Source organism: Urocitellus parryii, chromosome 6 (genome assembly GCF_045843805.1).
Source record: "Urocitellus parryii isolate mUroPar1 chromosome 6, mUroPar1.hap1, whole genome shotgun sequence".
Classification (NCBI taxonomy): domain Eukaryota; kingdom Metazoa; phylum Chordata; class Mammalia; order Rodentia; family Sciuridae; genus Urocitellus; species Urocitellus parryii.
The window spans coordinates 147,855,266-147,879,444 of record NC_135536.1 but is presented as its reverse complement, the minus strand read 5'-3'; the positions used below and the strand labels follow the sequence as shown (position 1 = coordinate 147,879,444).

General features: G+C 38.5%; 1 protein-coding gene across 2 annotated transcripts in view; it reads left to right on the top strand.

The window, feature by feature from the left end:
• Window positions 1–205: 205 nt before the first annotated feature.
• Window positions 206–24,179, top strand: part of Tars3 (threonyl-tRNA synthetase 3) — a 79,795-nt gene continuing 55,821 nt past the window's right edge. The window contains exons 1-7 of one of the 2 annotated variants that reach the window (XM_077799376.1): window positions 206–631; window positions 1,589–1,660; window positions 2,650–2,843; window positions 7,633–7,756; window positions 10,556–10,677; window positions 12,948–13,065; window positions 16,205–16,269. In XM_077799376.1, the coding sequence (XP_077655502.1) occupies window positions 314–631; window positions 1,589–1,660; window positions 2,650–2,843; window positions 7,633–7,756; window positions 10,556–10,677; window positions 12,948–13,065; window positions 16,205–16,269 (1,013 nt within the window). In that variant the 5' untranslated portion in view covers window positions 206–313. The other variant, XM_077799377.1, reaches the window with a different exon arrangement.

The window sequence follows — 24,179 nt, the reverse complement described above, 5'->3', positions numbered from 1 at the left end:
ATAAAAACCGGGATTACAGGTAGCACCTGGACATGACTCTGAAGGTTAGGGGAGTCCATTCAGTGGCCTCATCGGCACTGTCCAGGCCCAAGCCATAGGGCCCAACCCTTTAGGACCTCGACACTCGGCCCCGCCCCCCTCACCGACCCGCCCCCAGCGGTGTGTCCGGCCTTGGCCCCGCCTCTCGACCCGCCTACGCGGCGTGCGGAGCTGCAGCCCCGCCCCGTGGCTTGCCCAGGACTGAGTCTCCCTGTCGCCCTCGCCGCAACCGCTAACTCCCCGCGGGGCGTGGGTCCTTGAAGGAGCCGGCGCCATGGCTACTGAGGCCCTGGCGGCTGAGGCCGTGGCTTCGCGCCTGGAGAGGCAGGAGGAGGACATCCGCTGGCTGTGGGCCGAGGTCCAGCGCCTGAGGGACGAGCAGCTGAACGCGCCCGATCGGTGCCAGGCGGAGGGGCCGTGCCTCACGCGGGAGGTGGCGCAGCTCCGGGCGGAGAACCGCGACCTGCGCCACAGGCTGTATCGCCTGCGGCTGTGCCTGGCGGAGGAATTGAGCCATCAGGCCAAGCTAGAGAGTGCGGCGCGGGCGGCGGCCGCGCACGGGGAGGCCGAGCGCGCAGCTGCGGGCGCGCAGGTAACAGGGAGGCCCGGACTCCGGGGGGCGGATTGTGGGCTGGCGCTGCGGCGCCGCCTCCACGGACCCGCGACCCGCGACCCGCTACCCGCGACAGTGCTCACTTAGCGGTCTTCAAATCTGGAAGCGCAGGTGCAGGCCGAGGGGTGGGGGGTGTGCTGCAGGGAGGGTGTGTCCACCACGGCGCGCTACCCAGCCGGCCCAGCTCCCTGAAGGGGTGCCCCCAGCCGGGGTGCTTCGGCCTAGCTCGTGGTCACGCAGCGTGTGCTCCTCCCGGGTGCCCTACCCAGTCCTCCTGCAGCGGCTCCAGAACCGCTAGATTTCCAGCAATCACCAAATTGACCCAATGGTTTAATTTCTCAGCTATTCTATTAAAGAGCCTGCCACACATATTTTCCTAATAGCTGAAATAGCATTTTCATTTGTATGAAAAAAGGGCCGTGGTGCTTAACATTCGTTATTCTTTCCTTGGGCATAAAGATCAAAACAGTTCTGTTCCCTCCGGTAGCAGGTGGTTTTGATTTTTTATTTTCTTGTTTTGGGAATCTATCTTGAGAGAATTGTATACTTAACGTTGAATACAGTATTTTGGTATTTTAGCTCATAAAAGGACAAATCATCTTCATGTAAAACAATAAATTTTGTTAGTTCTGAAGGCTTTCTCAAAATGTGAGATGTTCTTCCCGTTCTTTGCACCGTTCATGAAGATTTTGGGTACTCACAAATTTAGCGGGAAATGTTGAAAATATATTAAATGTGCTTATAGCAAGAAGAGCAGACTCAAGAAGGACTGAACTCTGGAAAATAACTTGCCCGTTATAGGTTGTAGGTAGTGGTTGGGAGAGCCCAGCTCTGAACCTTTAAGCATGGGCACTTGGCAGTCCCCCTTCTTCCTCAGGTTTCAATGTGTTGTTCTTACTTGTCATTGGCATGAGTAGTTTGTAACTTATCTTTCAGCCTCCTCCTAGTCAAAGCCAAGAAAAGGACATTCAAAAGGAGAAATTGAAGGAACATGGACCTGACAGTGAGGTAACATTGCTATGGAAATAATATAAAATACTACTTGTAATTTAAAATATGTATAGGCAGATTTTTTATAAGAACATAATTATTAGTTAAATTATTATTTGAGATGTATTTAAGACTGTTGAGCCTTAGCTATGAGATGTTAAGGCACACTATATTTAAACGGCACTTAGTCTAAGTTGGAATAGTAAAGCTCTTACTTTGTATTGAGGAAATCAGCTACTCTGCTTTTTAAATATAAATTATTAAAACAACCAGACAATATTCATTGAGCATTAACAATTGATAGATGTAAAGGAGGAATACCTGGCCTCAAAGAGAATAATCTGGTTCTCAAGTTGAGAAAAACAGAGGAGAACCAACTAGAGAATGAAATGAGATGGTACATTTGTCCCCTCTGTATCCATGGGTTCTGCATTCACACATTCAACAAACTGTGGATTGAAAATGTTTAGAAAAAAATTGTGTCTGTATTAAATATGTATAGACTTAATGGTCATTATTTCCTAATGTACAACCACTATTTATATGGTATTTATATTGATATGTTTATTTTAAGTAATCTGGAAAGGATTTAAGTATATAGGAGAATGTGTGTAGGTTATAATCAAATACTATGTTATTTAAGAGACTTGAACATCCTCAGATTTTGGAATCCATAGGGCTCCTGGAATCAAATCCTCATGAATACTGAGGGATGGCTGTATATTAATGAGTGGTGTATTGTATGCCACTTCAAACATGTGCTGTGAATAGTGAAAAGGGAGAGGCCGGAAGGTGTAGGAGTTAAAGGTGGCTGGCTTAGAACTGGACTGTAGAGCTAAGGAATTCGATAAGTGGAAAGGAGTCTTCTGAAGGGGGAAGTAGAGAGACAAGAGAGTACATATGTATGCTGAGAAGGCAGTGTGGGGTGTGGAAAATGATTTAGAGCTGAGCAGCTAGCAATACCTGGACTGTGTTTGTTAATGTCATTTTATTCTAATAATTTTCAGGTGAAACAACCAAATTTTATAAAAGAAAGGATGGAACTTTTTGAAACCTTGAAGAAAGAACATCAGCTTTTGCATGCTATGTGTGAAACAAAGGAGAATGCAAGCAATGTGATAGCAGTAAGACTGGCTGATGGGAAAACAGTGGAAGGGGAAATTTGGAAAACAACACCATATCATGTGGCTGCTGAGATTAGGTAAAAAAAAAATACATATCATATACCTAATATATAGAGAAATATAGATAGAAAAATAGTTTGGGGAAGATATTCAGTAGTAAGCAATTGTACCAGAGCCTGGTAGAATGTTTTTCTAGGGACTGCTAGAATATTTGTTTTCTTCATTCAGTTGAATAAATTAAATGTAATGAATTTTTTCCTAATGGCTTCTAAAAAGGTTACTTGATTAAGTTTATGAATATCAGAACACAATCTGTTCTTTTATAAAAGACCCAAATTTTAAAGTTATAAAAATATATAGTAGAGAAAAAAAATTGTACTCCTTAACAGGCCACATCACAGTGACTTTATTCATTACTCAAATGATTTCTCTGAATTTTTTATAGGTCCTTTAATTTTAGATTGAAGATGTACGTGTTAGAGCTGTTATTAGTCCTGGAATAGTTCTTGGTCTTTCTAGAAATTACTGAAGTTATACTGTTTTGGTTGATGTTAATTTCTAGCATTAAATACAATTATATGGAAACTATAACCCCAAATTTCCATGTTAATACAATTTTATTATTTAAAAAACAAATCATACCAGGTGCAGTGGTGCATGCCTATAATCCCAGCGGTTCAGGAGGCTGAGGCTGGGGGACTGTGAATTCAAAGCCAACCTTGGCAACTTAGCATGGCCCTAAGCAACTTAGCGAGACCCTGTCTTAAAATAAAATATATTTTAAAAAAAGGCTAGGGATGAAGTTCAGTGGTTAAGCGCCCTGTGTTTAATCCCTAGTACCAAAACAAACAGTTTCAGCAGTTGAAATCCTCAGATTTCTTTTGAAAGCTATCTATGGCTAAGGTATTTCTGTTTCAGCCTTTATCATGTACCTAAAGGCCCTTCTAACCCAATTCCATGTTTTCCAGGAGAGATGATGTGCTAGAGAAAAATGGATTTGAGGCAAAAATAATATATTTTCTCATGGGGAGTCAGGTTTCCCGTTAATGTGTTTCAGCAATTCTCAAGTGTGGTGCCCAGACCAACAGAATTGTCATTATCAGGGAACTTGTTAGAACAGCAAATTTTCCAACCCCCTCTCAACCTCTTGATTCAGTCAGCTGTCTTATTTTTATGAGCCTCCAGTAGCTTCTGATGCAAGCTAAAGTTTAAGAACCACTGAATTAGGCTAAACTGTTGCAGCAGAGACCCCTAAAGACAGTGACTTAAGTAAAGTGTTAGACTTTCTCATGTAACAGTCTGCAAATGACCAGGCAGATCTGGTGGACATCTCTGGCCCATGAAATCATTTATGCACCCAGGTTCCTTCTGTCTTGGTGATATGCAGGGTCCTATCTGTGGGCCTGTGTACAAACAAGAAAGGGGAGAGTGAAGAACAGTGATGCTTTGGAGTCAAGTTCCCATAGTAGCATATTTCAGTTTCTACTTACATCCTATTAGCTCACATTTAGTCATATGACCACACCTAGCTATAAGATAGAATGAAAATTAGTGCTGGCTAGCACGTGTCCCACTGAAATTCTTTTACCTTGGAAGAAAAAAAAATGGTTTATAGGACAACAGGCAGTCTTTCCCAATCAATCCCTCCAACATCCAGATATCTGTGTGTGGTCTTCTTTCAACATCTGGCACTCACCCCTCTCCTAGGTGAGACGACAACTTCAGGCCCTGTAGCTCAAAGCTCACAATTTCTACATGATGTGCAGAATACCCACCCCGTCAGGCTGGCTACTGCATCCTAACAACAAATAATAACAGACAAATCTTCTTATACCATATGCATACAATAAACAAGAAAACCACAATTAAAATGTCTGTTTGGACAAAAAGGAGAAATACAGGAGGCATTGCTTTACAGAATTCTTCTGATTCTGCTCACAATTGTTATGCCCATAGTTAGTGCTGGACTCAGCCCATCTGGTCACCTTTTGGGCTGTGGAAGAAGCTTCCTCATCTACAAACCTGTGGGCCCTAATTTTGTTCTTTGGGAAGTTCACAGTTTTCTCTTTGCCCTTGTTTCCCACATCTGAATTGTGGGGAAGTTTGTCACCTTGGGGTTGTCTAGTTTGCACAGCCTAGTTTTTACAGGTGCACTTTTGGGGCCTGAGAGTCCCTTTTAAGACTAGTCACTAGCATTTGTAACAGGACTTGTAGCTGGGTTGGTAATAGAATTCCCTCAAACAGTTAACTGTAGTAAGCTTCGGGTCTGTTTGCTGCTAATCAGTTGACATGAAGAACATCTCATTTAAAGACTCCTTCTAGACAAGAAATTCCTTACCTTCAGTTTCTTGGCTTTTGTACTTGGCTCATTCCTTTTTCCCTTAGTTGAATGGACTGAGCCTATGGAAACAACAGGCTTGTGAGAGGGCAGCAACCTTACTCTCTAATTCTTACAGTTCCACTGGTCCCTATTGTCTGTCTATATGGGGCCTTTGAGAAGGGCTGTCAGTTCCCCTTCTTCCTGCTGTTTGGGACAGAAGATTATCTTTCAATATTGTACAGCCCCACATTTTATGGACTCTTAATCAATTTGAATTTTAGGTCAGAGAAGAGAACCTTCCTTGGTGAAGCCCTGTCCATTCCATCTGACATGCGAGTTTCTCATTCTAGTACTATCTTGGTAAAAGCAGCAGGAATTATCCAGTACCCTTTTATACCTATTTCCTCACATACTGTTGTAACACATGGTTTGCCTGCAAGTTCTTATCAAATATTTTGTAATGCCATATAAAGGTTGTTGGTTTTCCAATATCCTTATATCCATTTCCTTGTAACCTACTGCCCCTCTGCCAAGCCAGTGCCACATGTTTTTTTTTTTAATTACTTGCAAGCCCTTATTTCTGTATTAGCTAAAACATAGGCTAAACTACTACAAGACATCAGAAAGAACTCAGTGGCTTAAATATAATCGAAGTCTCTTTTTCATAAGGCAGTCTGGAGGTGAGTGGTCCATGTTGGCAGGTCAGCACTTCTCCACAAAGTCATTTAGAGACCTAACTTACTTCCATCTGATTTCCATGGTCCAGAAGTAACAGCAGTCTGTGTGTTCCAGTCCACAGGAAGCAGAAAGGGTGGAGAAGTGCCCTCTTCTGTCTTAAGGCTGAGATGCAGAAGTGGTACATGTCAGTTCTGCTTGTATTCATTGGCCCTAGTCATGGTCTCATGGCTACATTTAGCTGCAAGGAAAGCTGGAAAAAGTGTACAATAAGGGGACCAATGGATTTGAGGAAATTTTTTTAGTCTATCACAACTAGAAATATGAAAATAAAATTCTATTTCATTAGTAACAATATCTAACATTCATTAAGTTAACATAAGTAATCTTTTAATTCTCAGTGTAAATGTATGAGGAAGGCACCATAATTCCTATTTTATAGATGAGAACACTGAGACTTAGAGAAGCTGAGTAAATTGTCCAGAGTTTAAATCCAGGTTGGCCTCATGCCAGAGTGTGGGCTCCCAGCCACAAATGCAGTCCTGCTGCCCAAGGTAATCACAGAAATGCCAATTAAAACATGACATTGTAGAGAGGATATAATTTCATAGTATCTAACATTATGAAAGTAGAGACAAGGTACCAACTCTGATGGTAGGAAAATTTGGCAGTATATTCCAACATAAATCATTAAAAATGTGTTTCCCTTGACATAGTAATTTTACTTGGAGCACTTTTCCTGAGAAAATGCTTGGGTACTAAGATGTGTGTTCAGGAATTTTCATTGCAACTGACAAAACAATAGTAACAAAAAACCAAAACCCACAAAAAATTAACCAAAATGTTAGCTAATCTTAGTTTTTCTGCAACTGTTAAATAGCATATTTTAGAAGTCTGTCTACTGTTATGGACAATGCTGTGATTTATTTTTAATCTTAAGAAGTAGGTTACAAAATAACATACATAATGATAATTTTAACTATTTTATATTGGTGTATATATGGAAAAGCATGGAAGGATAAAATTGAATAAAATATTAACTGGAATTTCTGGGTGGTGGGATTATATATATATATTTTCCTTTGTGGTGTTCTGTGCTTCCCAGGTTTCTTTTCTTAACTTTTTGTCAATATTCCAAACAGTAAGTGTTACTGAAAAGAAAAAGATCAATACCTTAGTAGAAAAAAGGCAGAGAAAATGGACAGTTCATCACAATTAAAATTAATCATCAAAGAAATCAAAACTTTCAACATCACATTGACAGATTTAAATTTTTTTCCAGGGTGCAAGGAAATACACTCAGATGACGTTTATCAGAAATCTGTTATGCCTGTTAACCTAGCATCCTCTTCTGTGAACTTATTCACAAAAGATTCAAAGTTGCATGTGTATGGATGTCTATGTGGTATGCTCTGTAAGAGCAAAACTGCAGGTGGCCTCAATGTTCAGATTTGAAGGTTTTGTTAATAAATATAATACTTCTAGGCTGCTTTGGAAGTCTAATGTGTGGCAGTGAAAAAGCGGGGTATAAAATTAGGGGGGCAACTGGTTTTTTTTTTTTAAGAAGTGGAGAAGGGGCAGATACAGGAGAAAAACTAGCCAGTCATGTACCAAATATTATAAGAGTTATTCCTGGGTGGCAATATGTACGGGGCTTTAATTTTATTTTTTGTTTCCTAAGTTTTAAAAATAGTGAACATATATGACTTTTATACATAAAATAATTGTTATAAAGAGGTAGCTGTCCTGGTAGTTTACATTTGTAATTTCTATCCACTTTCCAAAAAAATTGAAATTATTTTAATGTTTTCTTCTAATAACTCATTATAGCATGTAATAAGGTTAATTCCCAAGTGCTTTTCTCTTACTAGTCAAGAACTGGCTGAAAACACAGTAGTTGCCAAGGTAAATGGTGAATTATGGGACCTGGACCGCCCATTAGAAGGAGATTCCTCTCTAGAGCTGCTGATGTTTGATAATGAGGAAGCTCAAGCTGTAAGTATTTTAACAACCATCCAAACAGTCTTTGGGCATTTATGTTGTAAACTGCATTGGGGAAGAGACCAGGTATTCAAGTAAAGAATGATGAATATTTTGGCCTTTTAAGATTTAAAATTATAATATGGTGTTTAATAGATATTTAATAAATATTTGTATATATACAAATAGATATCACTTTTTTAAGGAGCCCATATTTACCATTTCTTAAAATAGTTGTTTTCCTAAGTTAGAATATTTTAGCTGTTAAATAATGTGTATTTGAAATGAATTTTAGGCTTGGGAGTGTAATTCAGTGGTAGAGTAGTTGTCTAGCATATATGAGGTCTTGAGTTGAGTCACCAGCATCAGAATATATGCAAAAACAAAAAGATCATGCCATTGTGATTGGCTGAAAATGAATTCTATTAAATTTAAAAATTCATATATAGGGCTGGGGATATAGCTCAGTTGTTGGAGTGATTCCTTGCATGCATAAGGCCCTGGGTTCAATCCCCAGCACCACCAAAAGGGAAAAAAGTGCCAATTAAAAATTCATCTATATTATAATTTAATATATGTGAGGAGTTTGGAAAAAATTATCAGAACTCAGGGGCTGGGATTATAGCTCAGTGGTAGAGTACTTGCTGAGCACGTGCATGGAACTGGGTTTGATCCTCAGCACCACATAAAAATAAATAAATAAAACAAAGGTACACACACACACACACACACATACACATTTATATCTCCTCAGATATCCTCTATTTGTTACTATAATTTTCTATAAAATACCAAATTTTTATGTAGGGTCTCTGATATACCTTAACTTTTGCAATCTCTTTTCAAGTATTTCATTATCTCCATTTAAAACCCAACCTATGGCTAACTTAGGTTATATTAATTGTTATGCCTAAACTAAATTTCTTAAATCTGAACTATGAGAACTGTATTATAAATATATTTCTGCTTAAAATATGCAAACTATAACCAGTGAATAGTTAAATAGTACATTATTAAGGAAACCATTTTTTAAAAGTGATTCAGAAAGTACAAGTTTATGAACTGTCAACTGTCATTTCTCTATAGCTAGACACTGTCTGTGTGGTGTCTCCATTTAGACACTGTACAAGAATCTTTTATTCAGTGCATTCACTGTGAAATTCTTGATTCTAACCCCAAGGTTTATTTTTTCCTTGTCTGCCCATCTCAGTGTACTACTCTACTACATACTCAGTTTTCTAAATCCAGAACCTTGGAGGTTATGTGTAATTATTTTCCTTGCTCACCTTTAGTCTTCAGCTTATGGGAAAGCCCAGTAGATTATACTGGAATCTGTCCATTCTCTCCATCTCCATTGCCACCACCTGGGAGTCTGTACTCATCCTGTTATACCACCATCCAAGAAATTGCCTACTTGATGTTTCTTCCCTTGAAATCCATTCCCATACAGCTATAAAACTATGTTTTAAAATGTTTATTGCCTATTTCTCTCCTATCTGTATGAGGCTGTATCTGTATGAGGGCAATGGATAAATCTCTTTCTTTCACAATCATCTTCCCAACACTGAACACAATAAATAACAAATATCTCAGTGTGGACAGTGCCCCAAAGAGGAGATTTGGGCTTGGCACTCAGCCTGCTGTCCAGTAGCAACCACAGGAGGGTTGCTTAGCCCCAAAGGCTGGTCTCTGGGTCTGTTCGCAGAACATGTACCACCCTTTTGCTGAGGTCAGGATTATATGTAATTACTCCAGTCAGTTAACTCTGTCTGCTCTGATTTATTTTATCAAACAGCTTTCTAATTGTAATTTACTTTTCTGTTTAATAAAGGGAAGAAGGTACAGACAGAAGACTCAATTATCTTGCACCTTTGGCACTTATATTTTTATCTATTTTTTTTTTTTTAGTTGTAGGTGGACACAATACCTTTATTTTATTTACTTATATGTGGTGCTGAAGATTGAACCCAGGGCCTCACACATGGTAGGTGAGTGCTCTACTGCTGAGCTACATCCCTAGCTGTGGCACCTATATTTATTTGGTGACTTGGTTTTAGTTTACCAATAAACTATTTATTGATAAACTAATTCTTGATCCATAAACTAAGCTAGTTTAGTTAATTTTAGTTAACTCATAAACAAATTCCTTGGGAATTTGAAACTAAATCAACTTGCTGAACTTTTAGGACTGATAACCCCCTTTGGGATATGGTGAATTAACCCACATTTACACTGCTCACAGGTCTCGGGGAATCAGCAGGCATTTCTGGCAAGACCTTTTTCTTCCTGAGCTGTCTTTTAGACTTCCGCAGACACAGGCTGTTCAGCATGTAAAGATTTCTGTGGAGATACAGAATCTTGTTAACTTTAGTGATGTCCCAAACAGCCACTTGAGTTGTCTGCATCCAGCTCTAGAGAGGCTGCCTTGAAGAAAAAGGAAGGGAACTGGTACCTGGCACTCAACAGCTTTCTTCTCACTCTGGGCCTCTTGGATTTCCATGTGGCCACTGTGCTGGATGATCCTAGTGCAAGGTCTCCTTCCCCACAGTTCTGTGCACAGAAGGAAATGATGTAGTAGTTGCATCTTAGCTGCAGTGCTCAGCAGAGTAGCTTTACACAACACCTGAGCACATGGCTCTTGTGGAATGCCAAGGAGGGTGCAGAAAATAGTCCTTGTAAGTGGACATTGAGGATTCTCTTTTTACATGTCTTGGCATTTATCCCCTTCAAATTTATCCACTTGCTTACTCATGCTGCTCTACCACTTATGTCCCATGATATAATTCAGATAGCTAATAGCTTCTCTGTACACAGGTATACTGGCACTCCAGTGCTCATATTCTTGGGGAGGCCATGGAAATTTACTATGGAGGCCACTTGTGCTACGGCCCACCCATTGAAAATGGATTTTATTATGACATGTTCATTGGAGACAGGTAACACTGCATAATACTCACATGTGTTTATATTTTTTTGTTTTATAATGGTTGCGTATTAGCTTAGTCATATATATTGCACCGTGTGGTGATAAATTGGTTAACCACTTGTGAAAATTATTTTTTAATGAGGTTAGATTCAAGGGTAACTTCTCATGTTTTCTCTCTTTTCCCCAGAATGACATGATAAGGACATCTAATCTGGGGCTTGCTAGAGTATGCTACTAATTAAGACAAAAATCACAAACTTAATTCCTAGAAAGCAGTTAATCAGTTCTCCATGGTAAAGGTGCTGTCACCTTCAGCTTCAGCCAGTCATCTCTCACATTTGAATGACAGATAGGAATGGCTCACACAGACCTCACATTCCATAGGTCTGTGCTTGAAATCATTAGCAACTGGCCCTGCCCTTGTCCACCTCCTGCTCTGTATTCCTCAGAGTTCTTAAGGGTACCAACAGCTGACAACACTGAAACCTTGGATCCTTTCAGTTTCCCCCTACTCCTTACCACCACCTTACTATTGAGCGGCTCAATCTAGTTGTGCCAGTTTTATCTCCTAAATAGTTTTTCTGTCCTCTCCTCTTGTTTCTTTCTCTACTTTGGGTGAGTACAGTACGTTTCAACTTTGTCTGTCACCCCCACACTGCTCCGTAACTGAGCACATAGCAATCTGTAGCTTCTGTTTATAAACTTTGTCTTGTCTGAACAATTTTTACTCACAAGTATGAACTGTGTTTATCTACAATAACTCTCATCCCAAATGTGTGGGTTTTCTCCACACTAACAACTGATTTGCCAACTTTAGGACAGCAGCTGAGTGTTCAGCAATTCAGAGGAATCCTGACCCTACCCAGAGTTAGGCAAAACCCCAGGTTAAGGCTCAGTCCCACAAGGCTTCCCCCATTTGAGACACCAATTCCAAGTCCACACTGTCCATAATTTTGACTCACTGGCTATAAATTGAGTTTCCATGTCCTGCTCCTTGGGTTCACCAGTTTGCTAGAATGGCTCACATAACTGAGGATGGTACTTAAGTCTACTGGTTTATTGTAAAGGTTACTATACAGAATGTAGTTGAACAGCCAGTTAAAAGATGCACAGGGATAGTATGTAGCAAGGGGTGCAGAACTTCCATGCCTCTGGCTCTTTCACCTCCTAGCACCTTTTTGTGTTTGTCAGCTGGAAGCTCCTCTCCCATTCCTGGAGGTTGGGAGTTAGGGCTAAAAGTTCCAACCCTCTATGCCCTGGTCTCCCTGGCATCAGCCCCATCTGAAGCTGTCTGGGGCCCTCAGTCATCTCATTCATACACAGAAGACACTCTTCTCACTCCAGAGATTCTATTATATCACATCCATTGTCATCTCTTGTCACCAGCACTACAAGCTCATTTGTTCAACATGGTTTTTCTGACTGCCTGCTGTATGCTTGTGCTTGGTGCTGGTGATTCAGAAGTGAACCAGTCTGTCTGTCCTTGTAGAGCTTGTCAGGCTAGGGGAATACAGACATACACAGCCATTTACCATCAAGTGGTGATGAATATATGAAGAAAAAACAGGTATAAGGAGATGTGTGCCATGTAGGCAGGAAGTCAGGTCAGAGTAGAGTGTCACTGAGGCAGAGGCCAGAATGGAGAGAGGAAACAAGCCCAAGGAAACTTGGCAGGGCAGGGGGAGGGGAGGCATTTGTGGACATCTGGGGGAAAACATTCCAGGCCTCTGTGGGCATACAATGTGACTTGTTTGAGGAATGGCAAGGACGCTAGGGCAGGAGGGAAGTGAATCCCCACCAGGAGCCAATGGAAGGAGGTCAGTCCTTGCATGGTGATAGTGCTTGGGACTGTACTTCACACACGTCTTCCTCCCAGGTTAGATCCCACTGCCACTGAGGGCAGGAATGTGGTGAGCCCTTAATACAACTCTTTAGAACAAAAATACAAAAGCATGGAGTCTGAGGAAGACAACACAGGAGCAGGACTCAAAGGAGCTCACCATCTGGCTGGGGAGTCTTCTAAGAGACTGTTCTCATGTCAGGTCAAAGAAAAGCTGAAGGTAGTAGATTGCAGCATCAATTGATGCCTCAGCTTCCTTCTTAGAAATAAAGGCGTATCTGCTCTGTGGATGAATGTCTGACTCAAGTCCTGGTACAACAGATCACCAACTGAATTCAGAATGTGTATCAAATATTGATAAACGCTCCAGGGCAGCAGAGAGGGGGAATTACTCGGGGTCTGAAAGATCTGTACTGATTCTTGGGAACTCTCCTTTTTAGAGCAGTGTCCAGCACTGAGTTGTCAGCCTTGGAGGACATATGTAAAACCATCATAAAAGAAAAGCAGCCTTTTGAAAGATTGGAAGTCAGCAAGGAAACACTTCTGGACATGTTTAAGGTAACTTGGGGAAACTCAGAATAAAAATCTTTTACTAGGAATATTAACAGAAATTAACATAGGCTAGCATTTTCTCTCCCACCCCAAATACCTGGCTGAACTCACCAGATTTTTCCGCAGTCTGGGAACCTGTTATGAGGTTGTTCTGATCATTTGCTCTGCCTCTTTCCTCCTCATCTGTTTCCTAAAAAATTTCAGGCATACATAGGTAGGTAAAGGGCAGGTAAATACTCTTCATATGTGTCTTTGTAAAACTGATTAATTCTGAGTATCATTAATGCCTGATTACTGGGAATACTTATTCTATCTTATGGAATGAAGTGTCATCTGCTTTTAGAATTGAAAATAAATTGTTATCTGCTTCAAAAAAGAATTGAATATAAAGCCAATTAAGAGTATTAAACTAGGGCTGGGGTTCTGGATCAGTGGTAGAGTGCTCGCCTCGAATGTGTGAGACTCTGGGTTCGATCCTCAGCACCACATAAAAATAAATAAGGGAAATAAAGGTATTGTGTCCAACTACAACTAAAAAATAAATATTAAAAAAGTATTAAATTAAAGGAAAATTGACTACTAAATTCAACCGTGTTTGTAATCTCATACAAAATTGTGTTTTTTTCTTTTTGGGGGCAGTTTTTTGTTAACTTTCTTTTTAATCCTAGGTCTGGGGGTGGTACCAAGTGGTTGCCTAGCATAGGCCCTGAGTTCTATTCCTAGCATTACAAAAAGGAAAAAAAAAAAAAGGTTGTAGCCTGTGTAAAACTTTTGAATAGTCTTTTTATATTTTTTTGACCAATTTACTTAAATATAATCCTTAATTTTATTTTTAAATCATATATATCAGAGAAAGTATATGTTTTGAAAGTATAGTATTATTATAGGCTTGCATTAGAAATGGATTTGCTTTTTTAAATTTGCATTTAAAGTTTTTGTGTGGCAAAATATATAAAATGTAAAATTTACCATTTTAACCATTTTTCAGTATATAGTTCTTCAAGCACATTTACATTGTGTAAACATCACCACCATCCATCCACAGAGCTCTTTTCATCTTCTAAGACTCTCTACCTGTTGAACTCTAACTTTCCTCCCTGGGCCCCTGCAGGCACCATTCTACTTTCTGTCCCTGAGTTTATCTTTCTCTAGGAGCCTCATTTCTGGGGAAGCATGTCTCTGTCCTTTGGTGACTGGCTTGTTTCACTCAACATAACATCCTCCAGGTTGTCTGTGATGTAGCAGATGTCAGAATATTTTTCTTTTTTTGAGGTTGAATAAGATCCTTTTGTATGCGTATAGTAAATTTGTGGATTCTTAGGTTGCTTCTGCTTTTTGACTGTTTTTGTGAATAAAGCTGCTGTGAACATGGGTGTGCAAATTTCAGTGGGAGATACTGATTTCACCACTTTGGGGCATATACCCACAAATGGAATTGCTGGACCATATGGAAGTTCTATTTTTAAGTATTTTGAGAACCTGTCATACCATTTTCCACAGGAGTACTGAGCTGTTTACAATGTACAAGGGTTCCTGTTTTTCCATATTCTTGCCAACAATTGTTATTTTCTGTTGTGTGTGTGTGATATTGTTGTTGTTTATAACAGCCTGTCTAATGGCTGTGAAGTGGTATTTCTTTGTGATTTTGATTTGCATTTCTCTAATGACAGTAATGTTGAACATCTTTTAATGTGTATCTTCTTTGGAGAACAAGTTCTTTGCCCATTGTTTTTTTATTTTTATTTTTTTTATAATTGTAGGTGAACAGAATGCCTTTATTTGTTTATTTTTATGTGGTGCTAAGGATGGAACCTAGTGCATCACACATGCTAGGCAAACACTCTGCCACTGAGCTATAGCCTCAGCCCTCTTTGCCCATTTTTGGATGAGCTTGTTGGTTTGTTGTTGTTGTTGTTGTTGTTGTTGGTTGTGGTGGTGGTTTTAAGACAAATTTGTTATGCTGCCCAGACTGGCCTTGAACTTCTAGGCTCAAGTGATCTTCTTGCCTCAGCCTCCTGAGCAGCTGAGACTATAGCACACCTCAGTCTTGTTTTTAGTTCCTTATGTATTATGGATATCAGTCCCTTAACAGATACAGGATGTGCAGATATTTTCTTCTATTCTGTGGGTTGCCTTTTTCTTGGAGCTACTCAGGATCTAAATATATCAATGTTTGTGAAGGAAAATTATTTGGTTTGAACATGCAGGTATTAAACAGTTAAATCTTATAAATCTGGTCAGTTTGTTGTTCTCCTGACAACTCCTGTAAGAAGTTATTTAGTATAAGTACCTGGTGCTGTGATAATGATGATAAAAGCAGAAAAAAAGGAAGAGGAAAAAATTACATTTTTTAAATGTAATGACATTATTGCTTACCATAAATTTTGTTTTTGTTTTTATATAAGTCATAATATAGCTGCATCCTCAATTTATTTATTCTATGTCGTTAAAACTGGATCTTCAAGAACAGTGTTGGCTAGTAGAAATATAATAGAATCTTCAAATCTGAGCCACATATGTAAAATGGAATCTCAGATTTTGTGGCAGCTATATTTTATAAGTAAAACAAAGGTGAAATTAACTTCCAATAAAATTTTATTTAACAGTATATTAAAAATATTGTTTCAGCTGGGTATGGTGGTATATGCTTGTAATCTCAGCAATTTGGGAGATTAAGGCAGGAAGATCACAAGTTCAATTCCAACCTTGTCAGTTTAGTGAGAGCCTGTTTCAAAATTTTAAAATTTAAAGAAAAGGGCTGGGGATATAGCTCAGTGGTAGAACACCCTTGAGTTCAATTCCTAATACTATAAGGGAAAAAAAATCATTTCAACATATAGTCAATATAAAAAATAATTAATGAACTATTTTACATTCTCCCCACCCCTACTATACCTCTGAGGTCCTGTGTGTTTTTCACTTACAGCACATCTCATTTCACACTGGTCATATGTTAAGTGTCCATTAACCATGTGGGCACAGGCTTCCACCCTGGAAGTCTATCTGCCATGAGTTCTCTGTGTCCTTAGTGTCTCAGCACCTCAAAAGTAGTAGACGCTTTTTCAGTGTTACTTGAATTGATGCTTTTTTTTCTCTCATTTAACATTTTTTGTGTAACAACGTGTAAATATGTTTTTCTTTGTAGTACAATAAATTTAAATGCCGAATTCTGAAGGAGAAGGTTGACACTCCAACTACCACAGTTTACAGGTTTGTGTGCATAAATTTCAAACACTGCTCAGTAGTAAACTTGAAGGTGTTAGCAGTAGAAGCAGAGTTTGTTTTCTGGGAAGTGTAAACTTGCACAGCTGATGTACTACTATAGTAAGGAACCCTCAAATTTTATTATCAAGGGTAAATTCTTATTTTTCCTTTGTACTTATCAGGATAGTAACTGAGACCAATTTTCATTTTTTGAATGTCAGCTGTAATAGGACCTTTCTCTTTAAGGGTAGTACTATGTCAGCCTGGTCCCTTACATTTTTAGGAGCTATTGGGAAAAGAGGTGTTTCCTCCTTCTGCATTCTTAGTAACATGGTAATGGGAGCCATCCAGACCATCTTCTCACATTGTGCCCCCTGTTGTCCAGAGTTCAGGTGTATTAGCCTTCCTTTGTGAGCAGGATATTCACAGTGGGACTAAAAGGGAACTTTGGGAAGCAGCCAAGTCAGGGCTAAGAACTTAGTGTCAGTCCCAGGATCCCTCAGTTCTCGTAGTTTAACAGGAGTCTCTTGAGCCCTTTATAATTTATCTGTCTTTCAAAGCTGCCCCATGGGTAGTTGCTGTTCCCCATTTTTGTGTGTTCCTGCTGTTTGGGTGCTGCTGGGATCATCATGGTCCCATCTTAGAAGACCTAGTACCTAGGTAATTACAATCACAAATCTCCTCCACCAGAGCATTATTTCCACAGTCAAGTGCTTATCATTCTCTAAATCAGTTGTAGGATAAAGTAAATCATATTCCTTTTGTGCAAAGCCATGCATAGAGCATCTCTTAAATTATAACATGCACTCCTTGCAATTGATGTAGTATGGGATACAATAAAAGCAGTCCTTAGCAGGAAGAGTAAAGCAGGTGGCATCATTATATCAGACCTTAAACTATACTACAGAGCAATAGTAACAAAAACAGCACGGTACTGGCACCAAAACAGACTGGTAGACCAATGGTACAGAATAGAGGACACAGAGACTAACCTAACCTACAAAATTACAATTATCTTATATTAGACAAAGGTGCCAAAAACATGCATTGGAGAAAAGATAACCTCTTCAACAAATGGTGCTGGGAAAACTGGAAATCCATATGCAACAAAATGAAATTAAACCCCTATCTCTCACCCTGCACAAAACTCAACTCAAAGTGGATCAAGGACCTAGAAATTAAACCAGAGACTATGCATCTAATAGAAGAAAAAGTAGGCCCTAATCTCTATCATGTGGATTAGGCCCCATATTCCTTAATAAGACTCCTATAGCACAAGAATTAAAATCAAGAATCAATAAATGGGATGGAATCAAACTAAAAAGTTTCTTCTCAGCAAAAGAAATAATCTGTGAGGTGAACAGAAAGCCTACATCCTGGGAGCAAATTTTACCCCTCACAATCAGATAGAGCACTAATCTGTAGGGTATATAAAGAACTCAAAAAGCTAAGCACCAAAAAAACCAAATAACCCAATCAACAAACGTGTTTACCTTATTTTTGCCACTCTTCAATTAACTATAAGATTTTATTATTTATTATCTATCATTCAAATAAATATTAACACTAATATTTATTAGTGTTATTATTATTAATCATTCTTAACTTTAAGAATAAATGAAGATACAGAAAAGACAGGCTAAATTTTTAAATTCTGGCTTCTAATAATTGACAAGTTGCATTTTTTAGAACCTATTTAGATCTACATGGACACTTCTTGTGATTATTTAAAGATCAGGGTATTAAAAACTTTTGTGCTAATTTGGTATTCCTTCCTTTCCTCTGAATATGATTTTTACAACTTCCACTTTAGAGGACAGTACTCAAAGCCTTGTTTTTTTAAAAAAAAATATATTTTCATTTTTACAGCTTCATTCTATTTGTAAGACTATAAGTCACTTTTTGTCATTGTGATTTTTAATCTTTTAACCACTGGACTTTAAAATTGATTGGGATAGTTAAGACATTACTTTCTTTACTAAATTTTCTTCAGACTGGTTGATGTTAAGTAATTTTCCCTCTGACCTGTGACATTTATATTTTAATTCTGTTAATATTGCTGTACTTGAACAAAAGTGTTTACTTAAGATTTGTGAATCCTTGTTCATTATATGTTCAAGGGAATTCCTAGCTACAGCCCCTAGTGTCTGAATAATGATGTCATCTCTGACCCTAACTTTTGCCTGAAGTCTGCACTGTAAATCAGTGTTGTCATTTAATAAACCCAGAAATAATTAGGCATTTCATCATAAAACCAGAGAGCCTAAAAGAAATAAAGATCTTGACGTTTATTTTTTCTTTTGTTTGTTCTTTGTTTTTTGTTTTCTTTACTTTTATTTTCTTATCACATTTATTTTTTCATTTTTTGAGAAAAAGGAAAAAGAAGTTTTATTGCTTTGTTAGCAAAGGAGAAACACAGGGGACTTCTGTCCCAGAGGCTGTGATTCTGCCCATCAGCAGGAACAAGGAGGCTTTTCAAGAGGTGATTCAAAGGCTACATTCCATGTTGGTGTTATAATTCACTTGTTAATTTGGGAGATCTTTCTGAGATCTTCTGGTGCCATTCCCAAAGCCTGGATTACTTCTTCCCTATGGTGGATGTGTTTTCAAGGACGGGTAAATCTGCCTAAAATAGGGAAGAAAGGTAATCCTGTTTCCCCTGAGATTAGTGAAGAGGAAAGATTAGAGAGGCGCAGGGAGAGAGGAAGAGAAAGAAACATGTGCATTTAAAAAATAATTTATAGTAGCAGAGCAGCATGGGCTAATTCAAAGCATAAAGTGGAACCATTGTTACACTTCCCCACTATCAATTTCTATATTCCATTTCTATGGAAAAATGGGCGATGACATGTCCCAAGGTGCTTCCTGCTGAGAGAGGATAAAGTTGGGGAAAGTAACACAAAGTCCTTGTTCTCTATCAATTGGGACATAGACTGTTAAGGGTATTCAGTATCACATCAGTCCAGAGGTCCACAGTGGCAGATGGCAGGTGACTGGACAAGGCATACATAGGGCAGGAATTATGCTAAGACAATAATAAACTAGACAACAAAGCTTTTTTGTACACAATTAGCATGAAAGCAATCAGTATTTCAGCTAGTCTCTGAAAACCAGGAAGACAGTAATTCATAATCATATAAGTGAAAAACAGATCGAGTTTACCCATGTAGAAATAGTTAGGAAACTTTGTAAGTCGATGAGATCAGGCTCAAATTAAGTCAGGGCAAACTTTCGACTCTAGAGTCCTTTGTGATCATTTTTATTAGGCACTCCCTACAAGAACCCTTCCTTTATACCATCCAGCCTTACTTACTTTTGGTAGGGCTGACACAGGGTACATCTTAAGTTACATTAAAAAAATATTGTTTTTTTCTTTTTAAATGTTCATGTAGGAATGTGCTTTGGCTATATTGTCCTGCCAGGTATTTAAGATCTAGTTGGTCAAAACCGACCTTGTTCCTATCTACTCCTAAGAGTCAGCTGAAATTCTTCAGAGTCACTCTTGGGCACGTGTGCAAAGCATCTTGGCTCTTTTAACTTTCCTCTACCACTGGTGCCATTGGCCAGGATGGGTCAGAGTCTTGCTTACCATATGTGGCTGCTTCTTTTTTTTAAAAAATTTTTTATTTGTTTTAATTAGTTACACATGACAGTACAGTGACCATCAGGGATGTTTCCATCTCTAATAATCCTCCTCTTTTCAGAATGTATACTGGTTGGCTTCCTATTCTCTAAGGTCCTCTCAATCTCCCTGATTGGCAGATTGGGTGACTCAACAGAGTTTCAGGGCCCAGAGAGGGGTCCCATCATTCTTTGGGTCCTGGCTGACCTTAGAGGAAAAGGACTAAAATATTGGCTACTATTTCCTTGGTCCTTTTACTTCCTTGACTTTGGTCTCCAAGTTTTTGATTTTAAACATCCAGCAGGCCAGTTTCACCAGTCTTAAAGTGGGAATAAATGTTATAACTTAAACATCTATAATTTTACAGTTACTCTTTTCATTTAATTGGGGTCAGTATTCTGTGAGTCACCATTGCATTCTATCGATCCTATAGGTAATGGCTTATTATGTCAGTTTAACTCAGGTTGTTTTATTGGAAGAATTACCTCTGCAAAACACTAACACAATAGTTCTATAGTTTACAAGGAAAACAACATGAAATTAGCAGAGAAAAAACATATTCCTTTTGTGTAATAGCTACGAACCAAGTAAAATGATTTTTATAATCTTAAACTCTTACTTAATTATATAGTATATCCCCTGTTTATTTTGAGATCACAGTAATCTTTACAACAAAATTTTATCTTTTGAACATAACTCTAAATGAGCTCAAGTCTAGCCTATTTTGGAGCCATTCTAACATGGAGTTGGGTGGGAAGCAGAGCCTTATCTCAGGTAAGGGGTGGGGAGGTTTCTTGACAAATAACATGATACAATATTACATCTAAAACATGAATCAAAAAGGCTAAGGGAGCTTTTAAATTTTTATGGAAAAAGTGGCAAAATGCTTTCATGTTTTACAACATCACTTTTAAATAGATTAGGCTTTCCTTATTACCTTCCAAAAATACATTTAAATTTCTATTCCAGAGTGAAAGTCACTCAAAATTGTATATATAACTTATTGACAATAGGTTACTTTATCCAGCTATAGAACATCAAATGACATGAATAAATACTAATCAAATTTGTTATTTCTATACAAACCCAAGACCATTGCTACAGATAATTTTAGTTTGGAGAAGACCAACTTGGTAAAGTGTTCTCCCCTAAGATTTACATTTAACCAAGTTTAACTTTTAAAGTACAATTTAGAATAGAATCCAGAGTATACAGTAACAATGGTCACAGGTCTTCGTGGATTAGCAGGACTAGCAACAATCAAAGGAAAGCCTTAAATCTCTTGTACATTTAGGAAACAGTGTTAATGATCAGAAAGGACTTAGTCAAAACAAACAGATATAAGACAGGTCTTCAAATGACAGTGTGGCCCTTCTATATCAGATGCCATGTATAAAAGAGAGGACTTACTGGTTATCTTGCTGATAAACTTACATAAACTTTCATTTTAAAAACTTTTATATAACACTTACACAAGGCTTAAACAGATATAGTTCTCAGATGCATATATATACCAAGTCACATGTATTTAGGGTTTAACATTTATTTTTAAAGTAAAATATTAAGTTAATGTGTAAATAAATTTCAGATGATTTCAGTCCTGAAGAAAGATTAGTGTAGAGTAGGATAATGTCTGATTTTATGTTAAAGGGAGATATTTGAGAGCTTTGGGTTGTGACAGTTGACAGTGGCATCTCTGGCAGGGTGAGCTGGTACACACTTATAATACCAGTAATTTTCAACGCAGAGGCAGAGAACTGGAAATTCAAAGTCAGCTTTAGCAATTGAGTAGACTCTCCCTCAGAATAGAATAGAATAGGCTAGGGATGTAGCTCAGTGGTAAAGTGCCCCTGGGTTTTCTCCCCAGGATGGGAATTGGAAGGAAGGAAGGAAGGAAGGGAGGGAGGGAGGAAGGAAGGAAGGAAGGAAGGAAGGAAGGAAGGAACATCTCTTGCACTTTCTTTCAGAAGTATTCTGTGGCTTTTATATTTGAGCAAAGGGTAGAGGTATGTCTCAGTGGTCTAACACTTTCATTTACAAGGCCCTAGATTCTGTCCTTGGTATCACAGAAAAAAATAGATAAGAAAGAAGAAGGGAAGAAAACCACTGAATTTGAGCAAAAGAGGGCATACTAGGATCTGAGACTGGATGAGTTAGCTCTTTCCCTAAACCTAAATCAAAAATTGCTCTGAAACTTATAAGTAAGTAAAATCTTTCACTCAAGAAGATATAACTGGGGCTGGGGTTATAGCTTGCCTCACAAATGTGAGGCACTGGGTTCGATCTTCAGCACCACATAAAAATAAATAAGTTAAATAAAGATACTTTGTCCATCTACAACTAAAAATATTTTTTTAAAAGAAAAGCTAGAACTGGCTGGGTGCAGTGGTGTGCACCTGTAATCCCAGTGGCTTGGGAGGCTGAGTCAGGAGGATTGCAAGTTCAAAACGAGTTAAAAGCCATCCTCAGCAAAAGTGAGGTACTAAGCAACCCTGAGACCCTGTCTCTAAATAAATAAAATACAAAATAGGGAAAATCCCATCATCATTCCTTATAAAAATAGAAAAAGCAATAATGAAATTCATTTGGAAAAATAAGAGATCCAGAATAGCCAAAGAATCCTTAGCAAGAAGAGTGAAGCAGGAGGCATCATAATACCAGACCTTAAACTATATTACAAAGCTATAGTAACAAAATCGGCATGATATTGGCACCAAAATAGACATGTAGACCAATGGTACAGAATAGATAGAAGAAACAGAGAAAAACCTATATGAATACAGTTATCTCATACTAGACAAAGGCACCAAAAACACATATTGGAGAAAAGAAGCCTCTTAAACAAATGGTGCTGGGAGAACTAGAATTCTATATGCAGCAAATGAAAATAAACCCCTATCTTTCATGCACAGACTCAACTCAAAGTGGATCAAGGACCTAGGAATTATTCCAGAGACCCTATGCCTAATAGAGGAAAAAGTAGACCCAAATCTTCATCATGTCTGATTAGGCCCCAACTTCCTTAGCAAGACTTCTGAAGTGCAAGAAATAAAATCAAAGAATTAATAAATTTGGTGGACTCAAACTAAAAGCTTCTTCTCAGCAAAAGAAACAAACAATGAGGTGAAAATAGAGCCTACATTTGGGAACAAATTTTTGTCACATGCATGTCAGATAGAGCACTAATCTCTAGGATATATAAAGAACTCAAAAAACTTAACACCAAAAAAAAAAAAAAAAAACCCAACCCAATCAGTAAATGGGCTAAGGAGCTGGACAGACACTTCTCAGAAGAAGATATACATTCAATCAACAAATATATGAAAAAAATGTTCAACATCTCTAGTAATAAAAGAAATGCAATCACAGCTACTCTAAGATTTCATCTCAAGCCAGTCAGAATGGCAGTTATTAAGAATACAGACAACAATAAATGTTGGTGAGGATGTGGGGGAAATGGCACACTCATACATTGTTGGTGGGACTGCAAATTGGTACAACCAATCTGGAAAGCTGTATGGAGATTCCTTAGAAAACTTGGAATGGAACCACCATTTGACCCAGCTTTCCTACTCTCGGGTCTACACCCAAAGGACTTAAAATCAGCATATTACAGTGACACAGCCACATCAATGTTTATAGCTCAATTCACAATAGCTAAACTGTGGAAGCAACCTAGATGCCCTTCAATAGATGAATGGATAAAGAAACTGTAGTACAAATACACAATGGAATATTACTCAGCATTAAAAGAGAATAAAATTATGGCATTTGCAGGTAAATGGATGGAGTTGGAGAATATCACGCTAAGTAAGCCAATCCCCAAAAATCAAAGGCTGAATGTTCTCTCTGATAAGTGGATGCTGATCCATAATGGTGGGGAAGGCATGGGAAAAATGAAAGAAGTGTGATTGGGCAAAGGGGAGAGAGGGGAGAAGAGAGGGGGTGGGGGCAGGAAAGATGGTGGAATGAGATGGACATCATTACCGTAGGTACATGTATGACTGCACATATGGTGTGACACTACATCATGTACAGCCAGAGAAATGAAAAGCTGTGCTGAAATTGTGTACAATGACTCAAACTGCATTCTACTGTCATGTATACCTAATTAAAATTAATTAATTAATTAACAAAAAATAAAATAAATAAATACAAAATAGAGCTGGGGATACGGCTCAGTGGTTGAGTGCCCCTGAGTTCAATCCCTGGTACCAAAAACAAAAACAAACAAACAAAAAAAAACGAGAGAGAGAGAGAGAGAGAAAGAAAGAAAGAAAGAAAGAAAGAAAGA